Raw genomic sequence first — 20,972 nt, forward strand, 5'->3', positions numbered from 1 at the left:
TAGTTATCAAGGAAGGAATGCTTCTATTAGGGAAAACATTGATTGCCACTCAGCCATTTTGAGTTTCTCACACCATTGCATGGCTATGGTATGAGAAGCATTCAGAGATCAAAGGTTACGCTACTGGCTGGCATGATTGGTCTGAACATCAAGGGTAAATTGGATTGCTGCTACAGTGGTGACATGGAAGATTGTATGGGAACTAGAGGATTCTTTGGGTGCCCTGTTATACTTCCACATCCAACAGTAAAAGATTAATGGAAGACTACAACAGCCCAAGTCTGAATCATTTCACCAGTAAAATACCCCAAATATGAGGTCCTGGCTGGGGGCAAATCAAACCAAACAAACAAAAAAAGAATAGCTAGTGGGGGAAAAAGAGAAATTATAAATATCAAAATGACCTTAGGATCAATTACAGAAATGAGGGCTGAAGCAACTATGAGTGTTTTCTTCCCTGCTTGTCATATATGTGCATATAAGGATTACTGCTGATAGCTAAATTGATGTTTTGATCTACATATTACAGTATATTGAGGTGTGCCTCTATAGGTGACCTGTAGGACTAGAGGTGGACCAAGAGACTCTTGACGTCATCCAGAGTGATGTTACTGATGGGTGGGGCTTTGAGAGAAGTTGTATCCTCATTTCAGGAGAGTATTGGTCCTGTTAGGATTAAGCATGATGTTATTGTCCATGCGTGGAGTTCAATTATGAGTGGGAGGGTCTGTGTGGATGTTTAAGGAGCCAAGGGGTGGACAGCGTTAGATAATGCCTCTAGTATCTAAGTGCTTGTCCTGTCTTGGCCCTGGCTATTCTTTTCTTTCATCTTGGTGGAAAAAATTCTTATATTTTTTTTAATAAAATAAAACTATGCCTTATGTTCCACAAATTACACTTCTGGTTTAACGCTCTTGGGGCATTTGAACACATTTTTCCCTGGGAAATTGTGGGGACATGTGCCCTGGGAGCCTCCGCGCGCCCCCCCCCCCCCCCCCCCCCCCCCCCCGGAAAGGCTATTACATAAGAAAGGCTGTGAGCATTCTCTGTAAACTGTGAAGCACTCTCCCCAGTTTATGTCAAGAGGTGGGTTTAGCCGAAACCGGTTTGGCTCAGAGGTAGAGCGTCGGCCTGCGGACTGAAAGGTCCCGGGTTCGATTCCGGTCAAGGGCATGTACCTTGGTTGCGGGCACATCCCTAGTAGGGGGTATGCAAGAGGCAGCTGGTCGATGTTTCTCTCTCATCGATGTTTCTAGCTCTCTATCTCTCTCCCCTTCTTCTCTGTAAAAAATCAATAAAATATATTTTTTTAAAAAAGAGGTGGGTTTATGTTAAGAGCAGAACTTTGCCAAGTCTATCTGGGAGCCATCCCTACACTCATCAACTTGAAACCTGAACTCACTGATGCTGAATCTTGTGTCTCCACTTCTCTGACATCAGCCTTTGCAAATGAGAGCTCAATGGCAACACAGGTTTACAAATGAAAAGCAACTGCTTCTCCTGGATGCTTTATTGGGGGCTTTCAGTGGTTTCTAAGCATGAAAGGCAGTGACACTCGGACCTTCTCCCAACATGCAAAAGGCACAGGAAAGTGAGACAGGACCAGGGTGGGCAGCGTAGGTGAGGAGATCCCCCTGTGTGGCATGGTGGGGCATGTGAGGCACCTCACAAGTGATGGGACAGGTGGGCATTAAAGGAGATGGCTTTGGCAGAGGCTAGGAGAGGGACTTGAGGTTCATCAACCTCCAGACACATCCCTGCACTCAGGCCGGACTGACCTTTTAAGATAGTGAACATGGCTTTTGCTGAAAGTCCACCTCACGTGGTGGGAAAAATCAACTCCAGGTGGGAAGAGGATGATGGATGCTGCCTTCAGGGATTACTGGTAAATCAAACTCAGTGCCAAATCAAACTCACTGGCCACAGCAGGAGGGGAATGAGGGTGTGCTCATGGTGTCCGTCCCAGTCCTGGTTTGGTGGTTGGGTGCCACTGCCTTGGCTTGAGCCACTGCTGTCTCAGTCCATGTCCAGGAGAAGAATGAAGTCCCTTCCGATCTTCACGGGCCTCCCCATGGAGTCTCCGGGTCTCTAGCCCCACCCAGAGGTACCACTTAGAAGAGTTGAGTCTTGATGTTGGCTTTGTCCTGTGGAAAGTTCCCTGGGCAAGAGGGAAGGGGAGGCGAGGGGTCAGGCCCTCTGAGCCCCCAGCACCTCCCAGAATCTGGGCCCTGATGGGTGAAATGGCCTGGGACTCACCTCAGATCCTAACCAGTCCCCACAGTTCCATCTTGAGACCTTGAATCAAAAGAAAAGGCATTCGTGCTTTGTTTCTGTTCTCTCTCTCTCACTCTTTCTCTCCATTAGTAGTGCCATGGCTTCAACTCACGGCATTGGCAACATCTACTTCTAAACTATGGAATGTTTTCACATTGACAATAGAATTACTCCGAACAAGGGGTGGGGAAGGGGCTGTCCAAGTGTTCGAGAGACAGTGCATTATTGAGAGCTCACTGGGGGATCACACAGCACAGAGACACTGAGAGTCAGACACGAAGCCCAGGCCTGGCTCAGCTCTAGATGTATTTTTTCTTGAGGTACCAGTAGGCAAAATAGCCCATCCCGCCCAGGGAGCCCATGAGGAAGGAGGCCCCAAAGAAAGATGGCGGTTTCCGCTTGACCAGCCGGAATGCATTGGGGATGACAGCCGAGAGCAGAGTGGTATGGATGTCGCCGAGAACTTTCCGGAAGGCAAAGCGCTTCTGGACCCTCTCAAAGAAGGACTGCAGGTTGGGCCGGCTGCCGTCCTCCCAGTATTTCTTGGATAGTCCCAGGAACTTGAGGCGGTGCAGGGTGGCTCCCAGAAGGACGTCGGCGAGAGTGAAGGCACAGCCGCAGAGCCACAGCTCACATTTCTGTCCTAGAATGGAAGAGAGAGGAGATGGGGGCAGAGGGATCAGCTTTTCAACCCCCCAGGCACTCGATCCTCTCTCCTTGACTCCTTCGATGTTTGTCTGGCTGCCATGGCATTTCCCCAGGGTCATTCACTCCTATATAACTTTAATGATTTTGCCACATCCTTTTTGCTACCCCTATCATTTTTTTTTTCTTTAAATCAACTGAATTTTTAAGTGCAAGCACTGAGCTTTGGGGCTTCAAGATTTAGATACTGAGAAACAGGAGAAACCATTGAAGAAGCATGAGGAGGAGTGGCCTGATGGCCGCCAGGGTGTGGTGTCGTGGAAGCCAAGATAAGAAAGTGTTCCAAGGAGAAGGGAATTCTCAGCTGTGTTCAGAAGCTGCGGAGAGGTCAAGTTAGAGAAGGCCTGAGGATGGAGATTATATTGATAATTGGCAGCTGGTAACCTTGATAAGAGCAGCTGGAGTAGATGCTGACAATGAAAGCCTCGTTGGAAGGAGCTCAAGTGAGAAAGGGAGGAGAAGAATTGGCGATGGTAAGCAAAGATCACTCATTCAAGGAATTTTGCTATAATGGAAAGGATACACTAATAATTTGACACAGGTCAAGAGTGTTTTTGTAAGTTGGGAGGAAAAGCGAACATGTGGATCTACTCTCCTGCCTTCTCCATGCTACTCCGTGCCCCAGAAGAGTGACTCTGGTCCCAGGGGGTTCCGCCATTGGGGAGCAGTGGCAGGAGGGAGGATGGTGGTGAGAGTGAGGTCAGGGTCTTACACCCGTCGGTTTCCTTTCTGCGGGTCACTGTGGACTGGCTGCGTCCCCAGTATGAAAGCCACAGCTTCTGTTAGGTGGCCCTCTCTATGCAGTCTGTCCATCCAGTTCCTGAATCTCTCCCACCTCTCACGACCTCAGGCCCAGGATACCACGCTTTTCCTTGTGGTTTCCCTAAATCCTGTCCACATGTTTATAAACAGTCCCTATAATAAGCCTCCTCAGTTACCAATGTGAGGTCACCCTGTGTCCTATGGGGTCCTGCCTGGACCACACCCTTCTGTCCTTTCATGGACTTTGCATCATTGGTCCTGCATCCTTCTCCTTTCACTGGGTCATTTCCGCCAGCCTGAAAACACACCTTATATCTATTATATATATATATAAAAAATTCCTCCTTTTGTCCTGCATACTTCTTCAGTCCCCACCGCATTTCTCTTTTCCCTTCTACAGATAAACTTCTCAAAAGAGCTCTCTCCACCTAACCACACTTCCTCCCACTCACCCTTAAGTCTTTTGTCCCAAGTTCAGTGAAACTGCTCTTGGTAGGGTCACCACCAAAGCCATGGGACAAAATCCAGGGGTGCTTTCCAAGGACAAAATCCTTGGTTTACTCAGCCTTTATGGGAGCCTATGACACAGGCTCCTCCTACCTCACTGGCCACTCCATCTCAGTCGACTTTGCCTGCTCTTATGCTCCTACACCTCTCTGAATGTGAGGGAACCTCAGGGCAGGCATAGAGTTTTAAAATGTGTCCACAGATTGGCTCTCCTCCCTAGGACTACGGGCTGTATTTCATGACTTGTACTAAGGGATGGGATGTGGCAGAAGTGACAGTGACTCCCAATGGCAGGTCATGAAGGAACTGTGGTTTCTGCTGCTTCTCCCTCCCACGGGTCACTTGTTCATGAGAAAGCCAGTTGCCATGTTGCAAAGAAACTCAAGCAGCCCTATCGAGAAGCCCACGTGGTGAGAAGCTGAGGTCCCCTGCCAATAGCCAGTGGGGAACTGAGACATCTAGTTAGGAATCCTGAGAACGAGCCATCTTGGAAGCCAATCCTTCAGCTCAAATGACCAGAGCCCCAACCAACAGCTTGACTGCAGCCTTTATTACACAATCCTAATTAGACCACCCAGCTAAGCTGCTCCAAAATTCCTGGTCCATGTGTGATATAAGATGTGTTTTCTGTTTAAGCTGCTAAGTTCAGGAGCAACTTGTTGCGCAGCAGTAGATAACAAATACAGCAGTTCTTGATCCCTCTTTTTGTCTCCACTCTCTCCTAAATGAAATCATTCAATTCTGTGGCTTTAAACACCACAGACATGCTAAAGACTTATAAATCTTCAACTCTAAATTCTGATTTCTCCTTTTAAAATGATACTAGAATATCGAATGGCTTATGTGATACGCCCTTGTGTGTCTAAAAGGCATCTCAAACTTACTGTGTCTCAAAGTGAACACTTGGTCCCCCTTGACCATATCAGGACTCAGTAGCTGGCTCCATCTAGGGATCCTACCTAGGACATTATAATACCTCTGCCCCACACAGAGAGAAGTGGAGGTCTGGAGGTGCCCTGGTAGGTGACTGAGCACCAGAGACCATGTGAGCCCAGCCAGTCTGACCTTTAAAACTGATAGCCAACCCTAGGGCCTCTGCTGCCTCTGTCAGCCTGGAGGGACACCAGGACTGCCCACACCTCTCCATCTCAAACAACCCCACTCATCTGGCTACCGGGCAGTCCAATGCTGCCCCCGTGTGGAAGACCTCAGGACAGAAACAGAAAGTGAGGACAGGAGACTCACAGGCTAGGAGGACCTGAGGAATGTGTCGACAGCTATCCTGCAGGACCATCAACTCTGGCCTCCGTCTAGGTCACACTCCCTGTCTCCCTTCATCAGAACAGCAGCTAATATTTGCAGACACTTCTAATACCGTGTGCCAGGCAATGTGCTGAGCCCCTCAATGCATTTTCTCACTGATCCTCACACCAGCCCCATGAAGTAGGTGCTCATTTAACACCCTTTTCCAGAACAGAAGAGGAGCCAGAACTAGCGCTTAAGAATGACTCAAGGAGCCAGTGTTTGAATCCAGGCTCCACCACTTCTATCTGTGTAACCTTGGAAGATTACTGAACCTCTCTGTGCCTTAATTTTTTTTTTTTTTAATTTGTTGAATGGAGTTACTCATATTACCTAACCCCTAGAGTTTTTATGGGATTAAATAAGTTGAAATATGTGAAACATTTAAAACAGTGCCTGGCACACAGTAAGTGTTGTTAAATACATAAATCATTATGGGCTGAGTTGTGTCCCTCCAGAATTCATATGTTGAAGTTCTAAACCCCCATATTTCAGACAGTGACTGTATTTGGAGAACAAGTCTTTAAAGAAGTAATTTTGCCCTGGCTGGGTAGCTCCCTAACCCTAACCCTAACCCTAGCCTGGTTAGAGTGTCATCCTGATATGCCAAGGTTTCGAGTTCAATCCCGGGTCAAAGCACATACAAGTATCAACCAATGAATGCATAAGTAAGTGGAACAACAAATCGATGTTTCTCTCTTTCTTCCTCTCTCTCCCCTTCCTCTCCCTAAAATCAATGAATAAAAATAAAATAAAGAAGTAAGTTAAAATGAGGCTGTAGGGTGGATCCTAGTCCAATCTGGCTGGGGTCCTCATAAAAGGAGGAGATTTTGCTGTGCAGACACCAGGGGCACACCCACAGAGGAAAGTCCATGTGACGACACAGCAAGAACGCAGCTGTGTAAGCCTAAGGGAGAGGCCTCAGAAGAAACCAACCCCTTGATCTTAGACTTCTAGCCTCCAGAACTGTGAGAAAATAAGTAGGTATGTTGTTTAAGCCTCCAGTCTGTGGTATTTTGTTATGGAAGCCCTAGCAAATTAATGGGTAAATATATGAAATACACCTGAGAATTAAGGTCACAAAGTGAGAGAATGGCAGAGCTGGGGTTTGGCCCCTAAGCACGCTTCTGTCCTGGCTCCCTCAGCACCCTCTCTGACAGAACTGAAAAAGTTCCTCCTTGAGGGGTACATTATTTTCATTGCTAAACCATACCATCCTTTCTTTCTAGAAGGGATTTGAGGCAGCTGGCTTTAGTACACATGACAATGTCCCTGTTGAGGACCTCAGGGACCTGTGTGTGCTTTGTGCTCAAGGCCTCAGTTGTGAGATGCTGAAGAACACTGGACCCATTAAGAGGAAACCTGTGCTTGCCTTAACTATGCTGTCTAAAAGCTGTGTGCAGGTCACCCTGAACAAGTCACTTCCTTTCTCTAAGCCTTAGTTTTCTCATCTGGAGAATGTACATGTCTTTAGCTGTCATATGTTCTTAAACTACTATGCTCCTGGCACTTTGACTGTGTGCTCCTGGCACTTTACTGTGTGCTTTTAATTTTTACAAGAGTCCAACTAGGTGGGGTTAACAATAAGTTGCATTTTTATCATCCCATTTTACAGATGAGGAGACTGAGCCTCCAATAGGGAAAATAACCTGTCCAAGTCACACAGTACAGGCAGCAAAACAGGAACTCTAACTCAAATCTGTCTGACTCTAAACTTATCTTCTAGGTCACTGTGCTACAAGTAAACGTGTGTGTGTGTGTGTGTGTGTGTGTGTGTGTGTGTGTGTAGCTGTAACTGTAGCAGCACCGGTTGCATAGGCTCCATAAATTGCATAGATGAATAGACAAGACTAAGTCTGTCTAAAAGAGAGCAATGGGAAGGTCCAGCACAAAATCTGAAGATCTGTGGTACAGATGTTATGTAAGAGGAAAAAGGAGAGGATGATAGGGTCCCCAGGATGGAAATACTGCAGCAGCAAAGGTATGGAGGTAGGAATGAAGCTGGTCTGCTCAGGGTCCTGAGAAGAGAGCCACTTGAGAACAGAAAGAGTCAAGGTCAGAGAGTCTGGGAGAGCCTGGATGTCTGGCTGCAGCACAAAGAATCCATAATATTCATCTCTGATCAGGGGAAAAGTCACCATCACAATTACGTCACCATCTTCACCAACCTTTATTAAATACCTACTGTGTGCTAAGAGATCTAAGCACTCTACATGTATTGTTTAATTTCTCATCATCTCTCTTAGGTATGTCTTATTATTATCCTCATTTTACATATGGAAACTGAGATCTAGGGAGGTGAAGTAGTTGAACCGAGTTATTCAACTAGTAAGTAGCAAGCTAGGACTTAAACCAGGGTCTGCCTGACTCCATGGCCCATGATCATAACCCTGCGAGGGGGTCCTCAGATCTTTGGGGGGAAAAGGAATCTGGAATGGTCAGGGTGGGGAAGGGTAGATGAGCAGCAGCACCTATCTACCCCAGGGCTGGTACCCACCCTCATTCTCAATCTTCCTCTTCTCCAGCTCGGCTTCTATCTGGTCCAGCACCATGGCCAGCTCCCCAAGGATCTTCTTCAGGTAATTCACATCATCATGCTCCAGGATCTTGGCCTAGGGACAGGGTAGGCAGGAGCCAGAGGAGCTGAGTTGGCCTCAATAGAGCTGGGATGACCAGCTCTGCAAATCCAATCTCCAAATATCCCCTCAACAGTATAGGATCCCCACTGTTATCAAAGCACAGCTGGCGCTCACAATAGTTCTGTAAGCTTGGCTGTTCTGCCCACATTCCTTTCATGGGCTGGTACTCTCGTACACCAGCTGCTATGAAGGTTGGTTGATAGTGGATCATAGCTGACCCTTCTCCAGAGAATTGCTCTTGGCCAATGAGGAGGTGCCCAGAAATACTTGGAAGGTTATCCCATACCCTTCAACCCTTCAAACCCCTGCCCTCCCACCCCCGCCAGGCAATCATAGCCAATGGCTGATTGATATAAAGGTACAAAAGGTTGGCCCCTGGCCTAAAAGGGAATTGATTTTGTGGCGCCATTTGTGCTCCAGTGCTCCCTATGGAAATAGTTGAACTTGGTCCTTTCCTCTTTTCTATCCTTCCCATCCTTCTCGGTTCTCTTCAGAACACTCCCTCAATAACCAAAAACCTCTGCCCAATGCAGGCTCTGCTATTAAGGACACACCCAACACATGAGGACACTGAGGCTCCAGGGGGAGAGTGGCTTGCCCAAGGTCAAACAGCCAGTAAATGACAGAAGAGACAGGACTGGAAAAGCAAACAATGGATTTCCCACTTCATGTCACCAAGTGATCTTCTACCTAGAACCAGCTTTTCCCAGTTGTTCTTTTCCATGGAAAAGATGGTGGGAAAGAGGAACAAGCAAGGTTGGAGGCACTCACCATGAGCTTCTTCTGTTTAGAAAGATAGGGCTCAGAGAGCTGGGGCTCCTCTTCATGGTCCAATTTCATGAGGTCCGTGGTGGCGTTGGCTAAATGTCCTAGGGAAAGAATAGGAAAGGTCCTGTCCTTCTGTTACTCAGCGTACCTCATCCCTTCCCCCACAGACTTGGAATAGGTCCCATGAAAACATTGGTCTGGGAAGTAACAATATCAACAGCCAACACTTGGTAGGCACAACAGGCTTCAATGTAGGGATGGGTGAGATGCCATCCTGCCATAGGCTCAGGATAGTGGGAGAGACAGACATCTAAAGAAACCCCTATGAAACAGTATGGTCAGTCTGTAATGAAGAGTAGACAGAATGCTGTGAGACCCAGAGATCCACTTCCTCTCTCCTTATTGACTCCATCTTTCACTGAGCTCCCCCAACTGTCCCTGTCTCCAGATGGCAACATTTTAGCCACTCTAAATGCTTGACACTCCCTGAATGTGCCTGACCATTTCAAACCTCCAGGCCATCGCTCACACCCTTCTTCCTCCCAGAATAGCCTTCCGTATTCCTGAAAATCCCCTTCTAGATATAGCTCAAGACCACCCCTTCCTTGAAACCTTTCCTGATCTTCTAGGAAAACTAATCACTCAGTGCCTTAGTCCTCCAGTGTAAGGTGGTGCAGGTTTCTGCCAGAGAATGCAGACACACTACTCAGAGCTGCCACGCACAATTCCATTCAGACTGCAGTTTATGTGAAAAGTGCCCCCTGGATTGTGCAATGCAACACCTCTTCTGCTGTACATGGAGATTTGATGTTAATGTACTTATCTCTGGGTGTTTGTGTCTACCACTAGAACCTGAGCTTCTGGAAAGAAGTGGCTATGTCAGATTTATCTCTGTCCTCTTAAAACCCGGTACAGACCTGGCACAGAAAGAGCTCAGTGAGTGTTGAATGAATAAAGGAATGAATGAGTGAATGAATGAAATGATTAAGTAAATGGGTACAAAAGTTGTTAAATTTATGACTTCTGAGATTTCTCCCTTCACCACCCTATCTCCTAGCCTGATAAAAACCCAATAAACATTCTCCCTGATCTTTCCACTTTGGGGCTATATTAAGCCTCATTGATATTTTATGAATGTGAAGGTCAAGTACAGCATCTTCTCTCTTGTTGGTCACTGGGATTGCCCATATGTCTCTCTTTAGACACAGGGGGACGGACCAGGCCAAGGGAAGGCCTTGGACGTTTGCATCCTGTGAGGTCTCTCCAGCCCTCTCCAGCTAGGCTGAAGCCCTGGGATCCTTTCAGCCTCTTCAAAGGAGGAAGCAGATGTAGCCTGCTCTGGACCCCCCACTGCCTTCCAAAGGCACCTCCAAACGGCCCAGAGTAGGAAGGGGGAGCACCTCTAGCTTCCAGGAGCATGCAGGGTTTACCTCTATCTAGTCCAGGCCACCATCATTGCCCACCTAAATGACAGTCGGGACCTCCTGACTGCTCTGCCCATTCTCAGTTGAATGATCTTTGTAAAATGAAGATCCAATCATGTCACTTCCCATCACTGTTTCTCCACTCACTGCTCTTTGGATAAGATTCCAGTTCTGCCAGACCTGCTCCCTAGACTCACACTTGGTCTATTCTTCAACCACATTGAACTCCCTTTGGTCCCCAGAACACACCGTGCCCTCTCCTACCCTCAAATCGGAAAGGATTCTCCTCCTTTTTCTTTTAACTTATCCTTGGATGTTGGTCATCCCTGGATATTGCTGCATTTCAGAATTCTCCATGATCCCAGAGGTTGGGATGGGCATCTTCTATGTTCCCATGGCCTCCTTATCAAGCAGTTTGGTTTTGAATAGATTATGCATACATACTTGTTTAAAAATCCAAACAACATTAAGGAATGTTGAGTGAAGAGTAAATGTCCTCTCATTCTGTAGTCCCTTATTTCCACTCCCCCAAAGCCAGCACTACTGGCAGCTTCTCATGCATCCTTCCAGAAATACTCCTTGCTTTGCAAGCACTTGTGCATCTATTTAACCTCTTTCTAAATATGCTAACTAGCACACTGATTTTTTTCCCTTCACTTTTTTCCCCTACTCTCTAGTACATCTTAGTATTCCATATGCTTTTCTTTTCTTTTCTTTTTTTCTTTTTCTTTTTTTAAATATATTTTATTGATTTTGTACAGAGAGGAAGGGAGAGAGATAGAGAGTCAGAAACATCGATGAGAGAGAGTCATCGATCAGCTGCCTCTTGCACACCCCCTACTGGGGGTATGCCCGCAACCAAGGTACATGCCCTTGACGGGAATCGAACCAGGGACCTTTCAGTCCCCAAGCCGACGCTCTATCCATTGAGCCAAACCGGTCCCGGCTGCTTTTCTTTTTTTAAAACAGCTGCACAGTATTCTATTGTGTGAGAGGTCTAGAATTTATATACCCAGTTCCCAACTCATGAACAGCTGGGTTACTTCCATCTCTTGCGGGCACTTCCTATACTGCAATGAATATCTTTGTACATACTTCTTGGCGCACACACTCAAATGTAACTGCTGGATAATCTCCAAGGTATGGTCCTTTCTATGTTCGATATAAAGGGCCAGACTGTCCTGGAGAAGTTGTTCAAATTTACTTATCCCACAAAAAGAGTCCAGGAAAGGGTGTAATTACCTGGTTATTTGTCTTTCTGCTTCCATGGAAGTGTGACCCTGGGATGATAGAAGCTATGTCTGTTCTCATCTGTCCCAAGTCCCTGGCCCAGGGTTTGGATAATAAAAAAAACCTCTTAAATATTTTTGATTGAATGGGGATGGGACAATATAGATAAATCTTGAGTCTTGTTCAAAGATGAGATTGAGTTCCACAATCTGTCCCCTTCCCACCTTCACATTAAACTTATTCCTTTTGGGGCGGGTGTGTGTGTGTGTGTGTTTGTGTGTGTGTGACCATTTACTGGGCACCTATCATCTACTTCGAATTATCATGCTTTGTCTGTCTGTAGGACCCCATGGTTTCTGCGCAGAGCCTGGACGAGTCTGTAAATACTTGTTTATGGATACTCTGATTTAACCTAACCCCCATTTACTGGATGCTGGAAACAAAAGGATGAACTAGGCCATGGGCATGTCCAGGCTACCAGTACATGGGTGAAGCTTGAATTAGAAGTCAGATACCCCATAGGGGGCCTTGCCATATCTGGGCAGCCTTCCTTGGTGGTGCCAACGCTGATGTCACTCAATGCTGGGCCCTGACCTCCCTGGGCCCCAACCCTACACGTCTGGGGCTGAGACTCCTGTGGGGGGTGCCCAATTCCCCATGAACAAGACAAGATTCTAGGGAGATAATAAACCTTGTAGCCTCTGTATGGGATGGCAGGACAAGAGTAGGGGGCAGGAGATGGGAATGAGAGACAGAGACTGCAAGAGAAGGAGAGACATTCGGTGTAATACAGGGTGAATGAGATGGAAGGTCAGAGAGATGGTGTAGAGAAAGTGAGAGAAAGAGAAAGAGAGAGAGAGAGAGATCCAAAGTGAGAGCCAGAGAGATTAACTGGATTAGAAAGGGACAGAGAGAGGCGAGAAGGAGGAAAAAGGAGAGTAAGATACACCAGTGAGAGCAAGAGGAGGAGGACTCCCATTGAAAGGGATCAGGTGGGCAAGGAAGGGGGTCAGCAAGGGGCTGGTGCACCTGCCCCGGGCACTCACTGCGGATCTCAGCCGTAGCGTACTTGGGGATCATGGAGTCGGTGGTGAGCTCGGGGTGCAGGATGCAGCCGTGTGTGTAGGCGTCCATGGGCAGTGAGTCCAGCAGCTCGCGGTACTGCAGCACCCGTGCATGCTGTGGGCTGCCCGCCTCGGGTATCAGGGCTACCACGTGCTCTGCGAGACACAGCCGGGGCTGGACCAGGGGCATGAGGCCCGACTTGGTCACCTGCCCCTGATTCAGAGAGGCCAGCCTCTGGCAACCCAACTTCCAACCCCAGCATCCTGGAAATCCAAAATGTTGTGGCCCAGAGATCCCGGCCCACACCCTTTCCCAGACTCCCTGGGATACAGTGCATCCAGTTGGCAGGGGATCCTAATGGTCCAGCCCACCTACCCCTCCTCACTGGAGACCTCCAAGCTGTCCTCTGAAGGATCCTTACTGCCAGCCTTCAACAGAAGCTGGAAACCTGGATGTTTAAAATGCAACTCTTTGATTTTTATTTTCAATGCTCTCTCGAGGACATTTTCCCATTGACTTTTACAGAGAGTAGGAGAGAGAGGGAAAGACAGAGAAATATCAATGTGAGAGAAAACACATCGATTGGATCTCCTTGATTTTTAAATGTTGGCAACAAATTTATGTTTTTCTTAAACCATGCATTTCTGGGCCCTCACCCCCTCTCAGCTGCTGTTTGCAGCCTCCACTGTGGGCTGTGAACTCCTGAACAGAAGCAAGGTCAGAGGGAGGGAAGGGGCCATAGGATTCTATAGGGTTCTGGGGTGTTGGCCCTACTCTTGTCTGCAAGGTTCTGGGGTGTCTGGGCCCATGTCTGTGGGCCCATGTCTATGGGAGTCCACGGCCCTGACTATGCATATAGATTTCGGGGGGCTGGGCCTGCTGGGGGGACTGTTCATGCCTGAGGGGATCTCAAGAGTCTGTGGCCATGCCTGTGTCTAGCGTTCTTGAGGAAGGAAGCTATAGCCCAGAGCTTCAAGGGGGAGGGTGTCTGGACCATGCCCTCCCTCTGTAGTAGTACTAGGGAGGGGGTGTTGTGGTGATCTGTGGCTATGCAGTTCCCAGGGGGTATCTGAGCCCGTGATTCATCTTGGGGGAGACTGAGCCTTGCCCATGGCTCCAGGGGTTTCCGAAGGCTTCCCAAGGCTCTGGGGCCCCTTATGACTCTGAAGGGCCCCTGGTGGGGGCGGCAGCTGTACCTCCTGTGAAGGTGCGCTCCAAGTAGTCGATGATCTGGTCGTAGTCACTGATGATGTTGTCACGATGGATGATGACGGGCACCTCCTCACCCAGGTTGAGCCGCATGAACCAGGGCTCCTTGTGCTCGCTCTGTGGCAGGCTCACATCCCGCTCCTCACATGCTAGGCCCTTCTCTGCAATCACCAGCCGCACCTGCAGGGGCCAGGGTCAGAGCGGGGAAGGCAGGTGGACACACAGGGACACTCTGCCCAGGTGGGATTGGGCATGTGGGGAGGGAGGTCAGAGGTCACACACAGGAGGGGACACAGTTTCTTCCAGCCCATTCTCGGGCCCCTGGGTAGACGGGTTATCTCCCAGGGGCCTAGGGCCTGGTGGTTACAGGGCTGGGTTTCACAGCAGGGCATACCTGGGGATAAAATTCCCGGTTCTGCTGTGTTTGAGCAGATTCCTTAAACTTTCTGAGCTTCAGTCCCCGTATTTGCGAAATGGAAGTATTCATAGTACCAACCCAGTGTCTGGTGTATAGATGACACTCAATTCCCAATTATTATTGTCATGATTGGACTCTCAGCTTGATTTACAGGGTGGAGTCGACCAGGAAATTTGCAGAAATTCTTATCGTCAGCAGCTAAATTTTTCAAATTATTTGAGAAAAAAAGTGAGGCAAAAAAGAAATTGCCAACATCTATCAAGCCCTTTACTGTCCCTAAATACCTTCCCATCTGGCTGCTGATGCTCACAGCAGCCTCCCAGAAGAGGGAAGAGCAAGGACTATCTCCCTATTTTTACTGATAAGAAAACTAAAGCCCAGAGAGAATAAGTCACTTACCCAAAGTCACACAGCAACGTAGTGGCAGACCTAAACCTGCAAGCAATGGTTCTTGACCCACCAGACCCGTGTTCTCTCCCCTGGGGGTTCCTTCATGGAATCCTGGGTTGGCCCCTGCTTAGCCTTTCCCCTATGTCTGGGTTCCAGACAAACATTTGACCTGGTAGAAGCTAATGGAGAGCCTTGAGGTGGGGGTATGTCCTAACCCAGATCAAAATTTCTGAGCTGGAAAACAGCGATCACCTAGTCTAACTGTCCCCTTCCTGTGGACTGAGACTCAGAAAGAAGGCTGGACTTATCCAAGGCCCCCAGAAAAAAGATGGCAAGTGACCCCACCCCTCCTGAGCATAAGTGTCCCCACACACCCAATAGGAAGTTCAGGGAACTAGGCATCCCTAGCCTCCCTCCTGGATGTCCGGAGGTAAAGACCCAGAAGGTACAGCATGAGGTCATGTTCAGAATGTTGGACTGGGTGCCAGTCTGTGTCAGTTCAAATCCCTATAGCACTTACTTGCTGAACTTGGCTTTACAAATAGCTTTATATCTGTGTGCCTCAGTTTCCTCACCTGACCAATGGGAGTCTAATGGCAATTCCCTCAGAGGGCTGTTGTGAGAATTAGGTAATTAGTTCCTGTGGAACAGTGCCTGGCATACAGTAGAGGTAGTGTATCTTAGCTTGCATTGGACTAGGTTTTGAAAGAAGACAGACATGGACTTAAAGCCTGGTTCTGTTGTTTTTTGTTTGACCTTGGGCAAGTCACTATACCTCTCTGATCAGTTTCTGTGAAATGAGGAATGTAATCCACTTCAAGGCTGGTTCAAGATTGAGATGGGATGATGTGGGTAAAGTCCCAGACAGGAGGTTAACACATGATTTTTAACATCACAGTCCTCTCTCTCTCTCTCTCTCTCTCTCTCTCTCTCTCTCTCACACACACACACACACACACACACACATACACACACACACACACACCAGGAGGTTAACACATGGTTTTTAACATCACAGTTCTCTCTCTCTCCCTCTCTCTCTCTCTCTCTCTCTCTCTCTCTCTCTCTCTCTCACACACACACACACACACACACACACACACACACAGCCCACAACCCCTGGTTGATGTCTTAGAGTGCTTCATGCCCCATGCTCACAGCTAACATGAACACCCCTGTTTAGTGAACTGTGGAGAGGGAGAGGTAATTGGCACCCAAACTCTCAACACTCATTCACAAATTCATTTGCTGTATTAGCCAGAGCAGGTCCTGCAGATGGCACTGGGAGGCAGGCACTCAAATCCTCACTCTGGCTCTGCCATGTCAATGCTGTGTGACCTTAGAGCCATCACTGCCCCTTCCCGAGCCTCCTCTTTCTCATTAGTAAAACGAGGGGCCGCAGCCCTGCAGGGAGCTGACACTACATTCAGACCACGCAGGAGACAGGCCGTGGGAGGGAACCGCTGGGTCTGCCTGAGAGGGGGAGGAACTGTGGCAGAGTGAGCACCCGGGGGTGGCATATGTTGGGTCTGGGTGTGTTAGTGTGTGTGCCTGAGCGTGAGAAGCAACTGTGTGAATGAGCAAATGTGTGCGTGTGTCTGTGTGTGCATATGCATGCATGAGTGTATATGGATGAGTGCACCAGTAAGTGTGAGTATTCAAGTATTATGTGAACTCGTGTGCATTAGTGTGGACATGAGGGGGTATGCATGAGTGAGAAGGCTTGTGTATGTGTATATTTGAGCTCATGGGCAATGACTGCCCTGGAGAAGCCCCAGAGCGGTTGAGGCTGGAGTTTGGCTGAAGCCAAACTGACCTATTCCCTTCCTGCCTATCCTGGCATCCTCCAGCCACGGAGATCAGGCTCCGCCCAGTCATGCAGCCTCGGGGCCAGGTTGGGGCCTCTGAATGGATGGAAACAGAATCCAAACGAAGCCCTTGCCCTTGGCAAGTTCAGACATTTGGCCTCTGGCCTGGCAGGGCATCTGCCCTGCCCTGAGATTCCAGTGAGGGTGCCAGGTGGGGGCTGCTGCCTGGGGAGGGGAGTATCTTTAAAGGCATAACAGTCCTGTGTGGAGCTGCCTCAGGTCACATGGGCAAGCGGCCAAGGAGACTTTCTCCTTTAGCTGAGTTGAAGGCCAGAGCCCGTGCGCCATCCTGCAGGGGAGGGGATGCAGGAGGAAGCCAGGCCCAGGGGAAGGGCATGCAGTCACCAAGGCCATCTGCCATCTCTGCCTCCTGGGGGCTGGAGCAGACTTAGGTGGTCACCACTCAGTGTGACCAGACACCAAATCAGGCATCTCTGGGCAAATTCTCTTCATTGTCATGGTGAGGCACTGTCCCTCCTCACCAAGCTCTTGTTTCTGAGGCAGCTGTGATGGGTTGAGCTGGTGTCTCTTCCCAGGCGTTTAGTTGCTGTGTGACTTTGCAAAAGACACTTAGAGTCTCTGAGCCTTAATTTATTTATCTCAAAAACCTTGATTTTTAAATGAATAAACTTTATATTTTAGAGCAGTTTTAGGTTTACAGAATCAAATACCTTTTTTTTTTTTAAAAAAATGCAACATCTATAGCTTATAAATTCATCATTTTTCAACCCTTATCCATCAAGTGCCTATTCTGTGCCAGGTCTTGTTCTAAGTATGGGAGACTCAGCAGTGAACAAGGATCCCTGCCCTCAGGAAGCTGACATTCTAGGGGGAGAAGACAGATAAGCAGTTAATATGATAGGATATATTAAAAGATGGTGAGTGCAACAGAAAAAAGAAAAAAATACGTCAGGGTAAGAATTGGGGATGTCAGGGTATAAGGGAGACAGGTGATAATTTTAAATAGGGTAATCCATGAGGGCAGCTTCTTTGAGCAAAGGTTTGAATGAAGTGAGGCAGTGATCCACACAGGGATCTGGGAAGACTGTTCCAGGCAGAGGGACAGACAGTGCAAAGGCCCTGGGGTGGGAGCATGTCTGAAGTGTTTGAAAAGGCCGTGTGTGAGGAGGCCAGTGTGGCTGGAGCAGAGTGGATGGGGGAAAGGACAGGAAGGATCATGCACAGGGGTTTATAACTGAGACTCCCAGACCCAGGGGTCTATGAATAAAAGAGAGAGTCCTTGAACTGAGATGGAAATATTACATGTTTATTTTCAGTAATCTCAAACTGACATTTCGCTTTTTCTTACGTTATGAGGGTAGGCGACAAAGCATGGTGGTGTTAGCATGCCTGGAATATTGTCAGCACTAGGAGTCAGATATCTTCATAACTTCACAGTTGTGCCAGTTACACTTATCACGACTTCAGTATCACAGCTGTTATCAGTCCTGCCACTACATTGTGTTATATAATGGGTTAATATAGAAACATGTCATTATATAACAAATTTGCTTTAAAAATATGTCAATAGCTGCACTTCAACACAATTGGTTTCCCTTCTAACCTAATAATCCTGTGTATTTAATTTTATTCAATTAAAAGCATTATCCTGAGAAAGGTCCAGAGGCTTCCCCTGACTGATGAGGGGTCCATGACCCAAACAAGGTTAGGATCCTACAGTAGGGCCTGAGGCCATGATGAGGACTCGGGTTTTTTCCCGGAGGGACCTGGGGAGCCACTACAAGCTTCTGAACAGAATGGTGAGATTGCAGTTTTCACCTGTGGGCCTCCTGGGGGTGGGATAAATGATCAAGTGCAGCAATATGGACATGGCGGGGGGCCAGTGCCCAAGAGCTTAAGAGGCAAAGGTAGAGGTCATTTACTTCTCTGCTGCCACATCTGGGAGGGGGCTTCTGGGAAACCTGCTCCATCTTGGGTGTCAGGACTGGCCCATGGCAGGACCCAGACCTGGGCCTATCACTCCTGGCTAAAGGCTGGGCCAAGGGCTCCCTACAAGTACACACAAGACAAGGGCAAACTCTGAGAGGATGAGGACAACCTTGAACCAGGCTCTCATTCCATCCTTGTCTCCTATCTAGTTCCCACCACTGGGGCCTGGCTCCTGAGGTTCCGGGTGAGAGCAGATTCTAACATCTGGAGATCAGGCTGATTCATCTCCAAACCTCCAACATCCTTCACAGAGCCTGGCACACAGTAGGTGTTCACCATGTATTTATAAAACTTATGGACGAGTCCCTGTGGGACGTTGGTTAATGTGACCTCTCCTGTACCCAGTACTTTATCGACATCATAACACCTATTAGTAACAGAGCCTGACTCCACACCAGGCACTGCTATCAGCACCTTTTGTGCATCATCTCATTTCACCATCAAAATAGCCCTCTGATGAAGGTACTGCTATTAGCTCCATTTTACAGATTATAAAACCAAGGCTTTGGAGAGGCAAAGCGACCTGTCCAAAGTCCCATAGCAAGTTCCTGGGGAAGATGGTAATCCCACTAGAGATTATCTAGTCTCAGAGTCTATACCCTAAACTGGGATCACTCAACGGGAGACCGTGGACCAGCTTCATCAGCATCACCTGGTAGCTTGTTACACACGCAGTATGTTGGGTCCCAGGCCAAAACTACTGAGTCAGAATCTCTGGGGTGGGACCCAGCAGTCTGTGCTTTAACCAGGATCATGCAGTGATTCCAATGCACGACCAAGTTTGAGCAGTGCCAGTCCAGAACAGTAGTCGCACTGCCTCTTCAAAAACCCTCTCAGCAACCCCGAGGCGCGTTGGAATTAAAGTAGCTATTATTATTATTATCATCCCATTTTCCAGAATATAAAACTGAGCCTTGACCAACACTCAAACCCAAATCTTTTGCTTCCAAGGCCCCTTTTCTTTATAGAAACCGTTTCTCCATCTGGGAAATGAGTGAGTGGAACAAAAGGACCTTCCAGAGACAGGCAATGGGGCCTAAATGCTGGGCTCTGACCATGGTGCTGAATCCGTGCCCCACAAACAGGGCGAGATTACGCTCCTATAGGTACTCCTGTCTTACAGGCACAGTGCTGGGCCCTCTTCCCTGAGCCCCCCACCCCGGAAGCGGGAACCCCAATAACTCAGCACCAGATTGTATTAACAACTGCCCCCTAGGTCCCCTGAATCTGAGAAGTGGTTGAGAGGCTATCTGTGCCTTTAAGAGCAAAACACAGCTCTATATCAGGGCTGGTCTAAGATGAGTTAACTCCTTCCTTCTCAAGCAAGGGGCTGGGGCTGGGGGGGGGGGGAGGGGGCTACAGACAGACACCCCAACCCCCAGCCAGAGGAAGGCCCCAAGCCCTGCAGAGGAGCAGAGGCACTGAGACCCGAAAGGCCTGTAGTGTCTAGGACAGCAGCTGGGAGGCCTGACCTGCAATGGGACTACCCGGCAGGAGGCTGGACCCCAGGAGTGCTCCTCCTCCCTCCCGCAGCCGCCCCTCCAGCAGGCGGCCTTTCCGTCAGTGCCCATTCCCTTCCCCTTGCCTTTGTCTCTCTTCTCCACCCTCCAAGAGACCTGGTCTTTCTGGGAGGGGAATAAGATGGATATTCCTAGAATTGTGGTCGGTGTTCCTGGGGCCCAAGACAGGGCCAGTCACCTCCAGGGGGAGCAGCTCAGTGCCTCTGTCCTCTGGCCTGGAAACCCCAGATTCCACCCTCCAGTCTTACACCAGGTCCCCAGGCCCCTTAACCCCTCCCCCAAGCCTCCGAGCCACCAAGCGCATCCAGCTCCTCTGCTTTCCCTGGCTGTACCTTCTGGGAGCTGAAGGACTGGGTCCAGTGGTACAGTACCAGGCTCTCCTTGGGCCAATGGGCGGGGCTGGCCGCTTGGGGAGCGTCGGGGGCCTCCGCAGGCTTGGCCGCATCGCTCTCCAGCGCCGAGATGGGCCACCAGCTGCAGTTGGTGGGGGTCAGGTTGTTGGGGGTCGCCATGACAGCCGGGATCCAAGGGAGGAAGGAAGGAGGCTCCGGCGGCGCGGCTCTCTCGCTCAGCATCACATGGCCTCGTGGAGCCGGCCCCTCTCCTTATCTCCCTCCCTCCCTCCCTCCTCCCTCCCTCTCTCCCTCTCCGTGAATGTCATCACTCACCGGGTGGTGGGGGAGGAGCGAGGGGGATCCCGGGAGCTCCTTCCCTCCTCCTCCCCGTGGCCCGCCCCTGTCCGCTCCATCAGGCTCCAAGGAAGGGTGCTCCGAGCCCCGGGGAAGTAGGCCATGCCCCCCAGGTAGCTCCTATCTCAGTTTTTATTTGCTTTTTGCCTTATTATAAAAAAAAAACCAAAAAAACATTTTCAGCCCTGGCCAATCCCCTGCTGATAATTCCACCATTGTAAACGCATTCTGCCTCGATCTTCTAAGAAGCAA

At 48.9% G+C, this 20,972-nt stretch overlaps 1 protein-coding gene across 2 annotated transcripts; it reads right to left on the bottom strand.

Annotated features, from left to right (window-relative positions):
• Window positions 1-1,496: 1,496 nt before the first annotated feature.
• GDAP1L1 (ganglioside induced differentiation associated protein 1 like 1) lies at window positions 1,497-20,639 on the bottom strand. 2 transcript variants are annotated; one of them, XR_014795275.1, is made up of 7 exons: window positions 20,364-20,639; window positions 13,873-14,065; window positions 12,658-12,831; window positions 8,961-9,058; window positions 8,048-8,162; window positions 2,257-2,917; window positions 1,497-2,158 (listed from the first exon to the last, which is right to left on the bottom strand). XR_014795275.1 is itself a non-coding variant. In XM_084887226.1 (6 exons), exons 1-6 carry the CDS (start codon window positions 20,604-20,606, stop codon window positions 2,574-2,576), a joined length of 1,167 nt encoding a protein of 388 aa, XP_084743352.1. In that variant the 5' UTR covers window positions 20,607-20,639; the 3' UTR covers window positions 1,497-2,573. The 2 variants fall into 2 exon arrangements, 1 of the variants encoding a protein (XP_084743352.1); XM_084887226.1 differs by having other exon boundaries at window positions 1,497-2,917.
• Window positions 20,640-20,972: the final 333 nt, after the last annotated feature.

This window comes from Pipistrellus hanaki (assembly GCF_964339955.1).
Source record: "Pipistrellus hanaki genome assembly, chromosome: 6".
NCBI classification, from domain to species: domain Eukaryota; kingdom Metazoa; phylum Chordata; class Mammalia; order Chiroptera; family Vespertilionidae; genus Pipistrellus; species Pipistrellus hanaki.

Bases quoted from the DNA above. Each gene is read 5' to 3' on its own strand.
- GDAP1L1 (XM_084887226.1), bottom strand. From the start codon at position 20,606: ATGCTGAGCGAGAGAGCCGCGCCGCCGGAGCCTCCTTCCTTCCTCCCT. The intron at 12,832-13,872 runs GTACAGCTGCCG...TGTGTCTCGCAG, and splicing joins GGAGCGCACCTTCACAGGAG to AGCACGTGGTAGCCCTGATA. The intron at 9,059-12,657 runs GTGAGTGCCCGG...TTCTTTCCCTAG, and splicing joins CGCTACGGCTGAGATCCGCA to GACATTTAGCCAACGCCACC.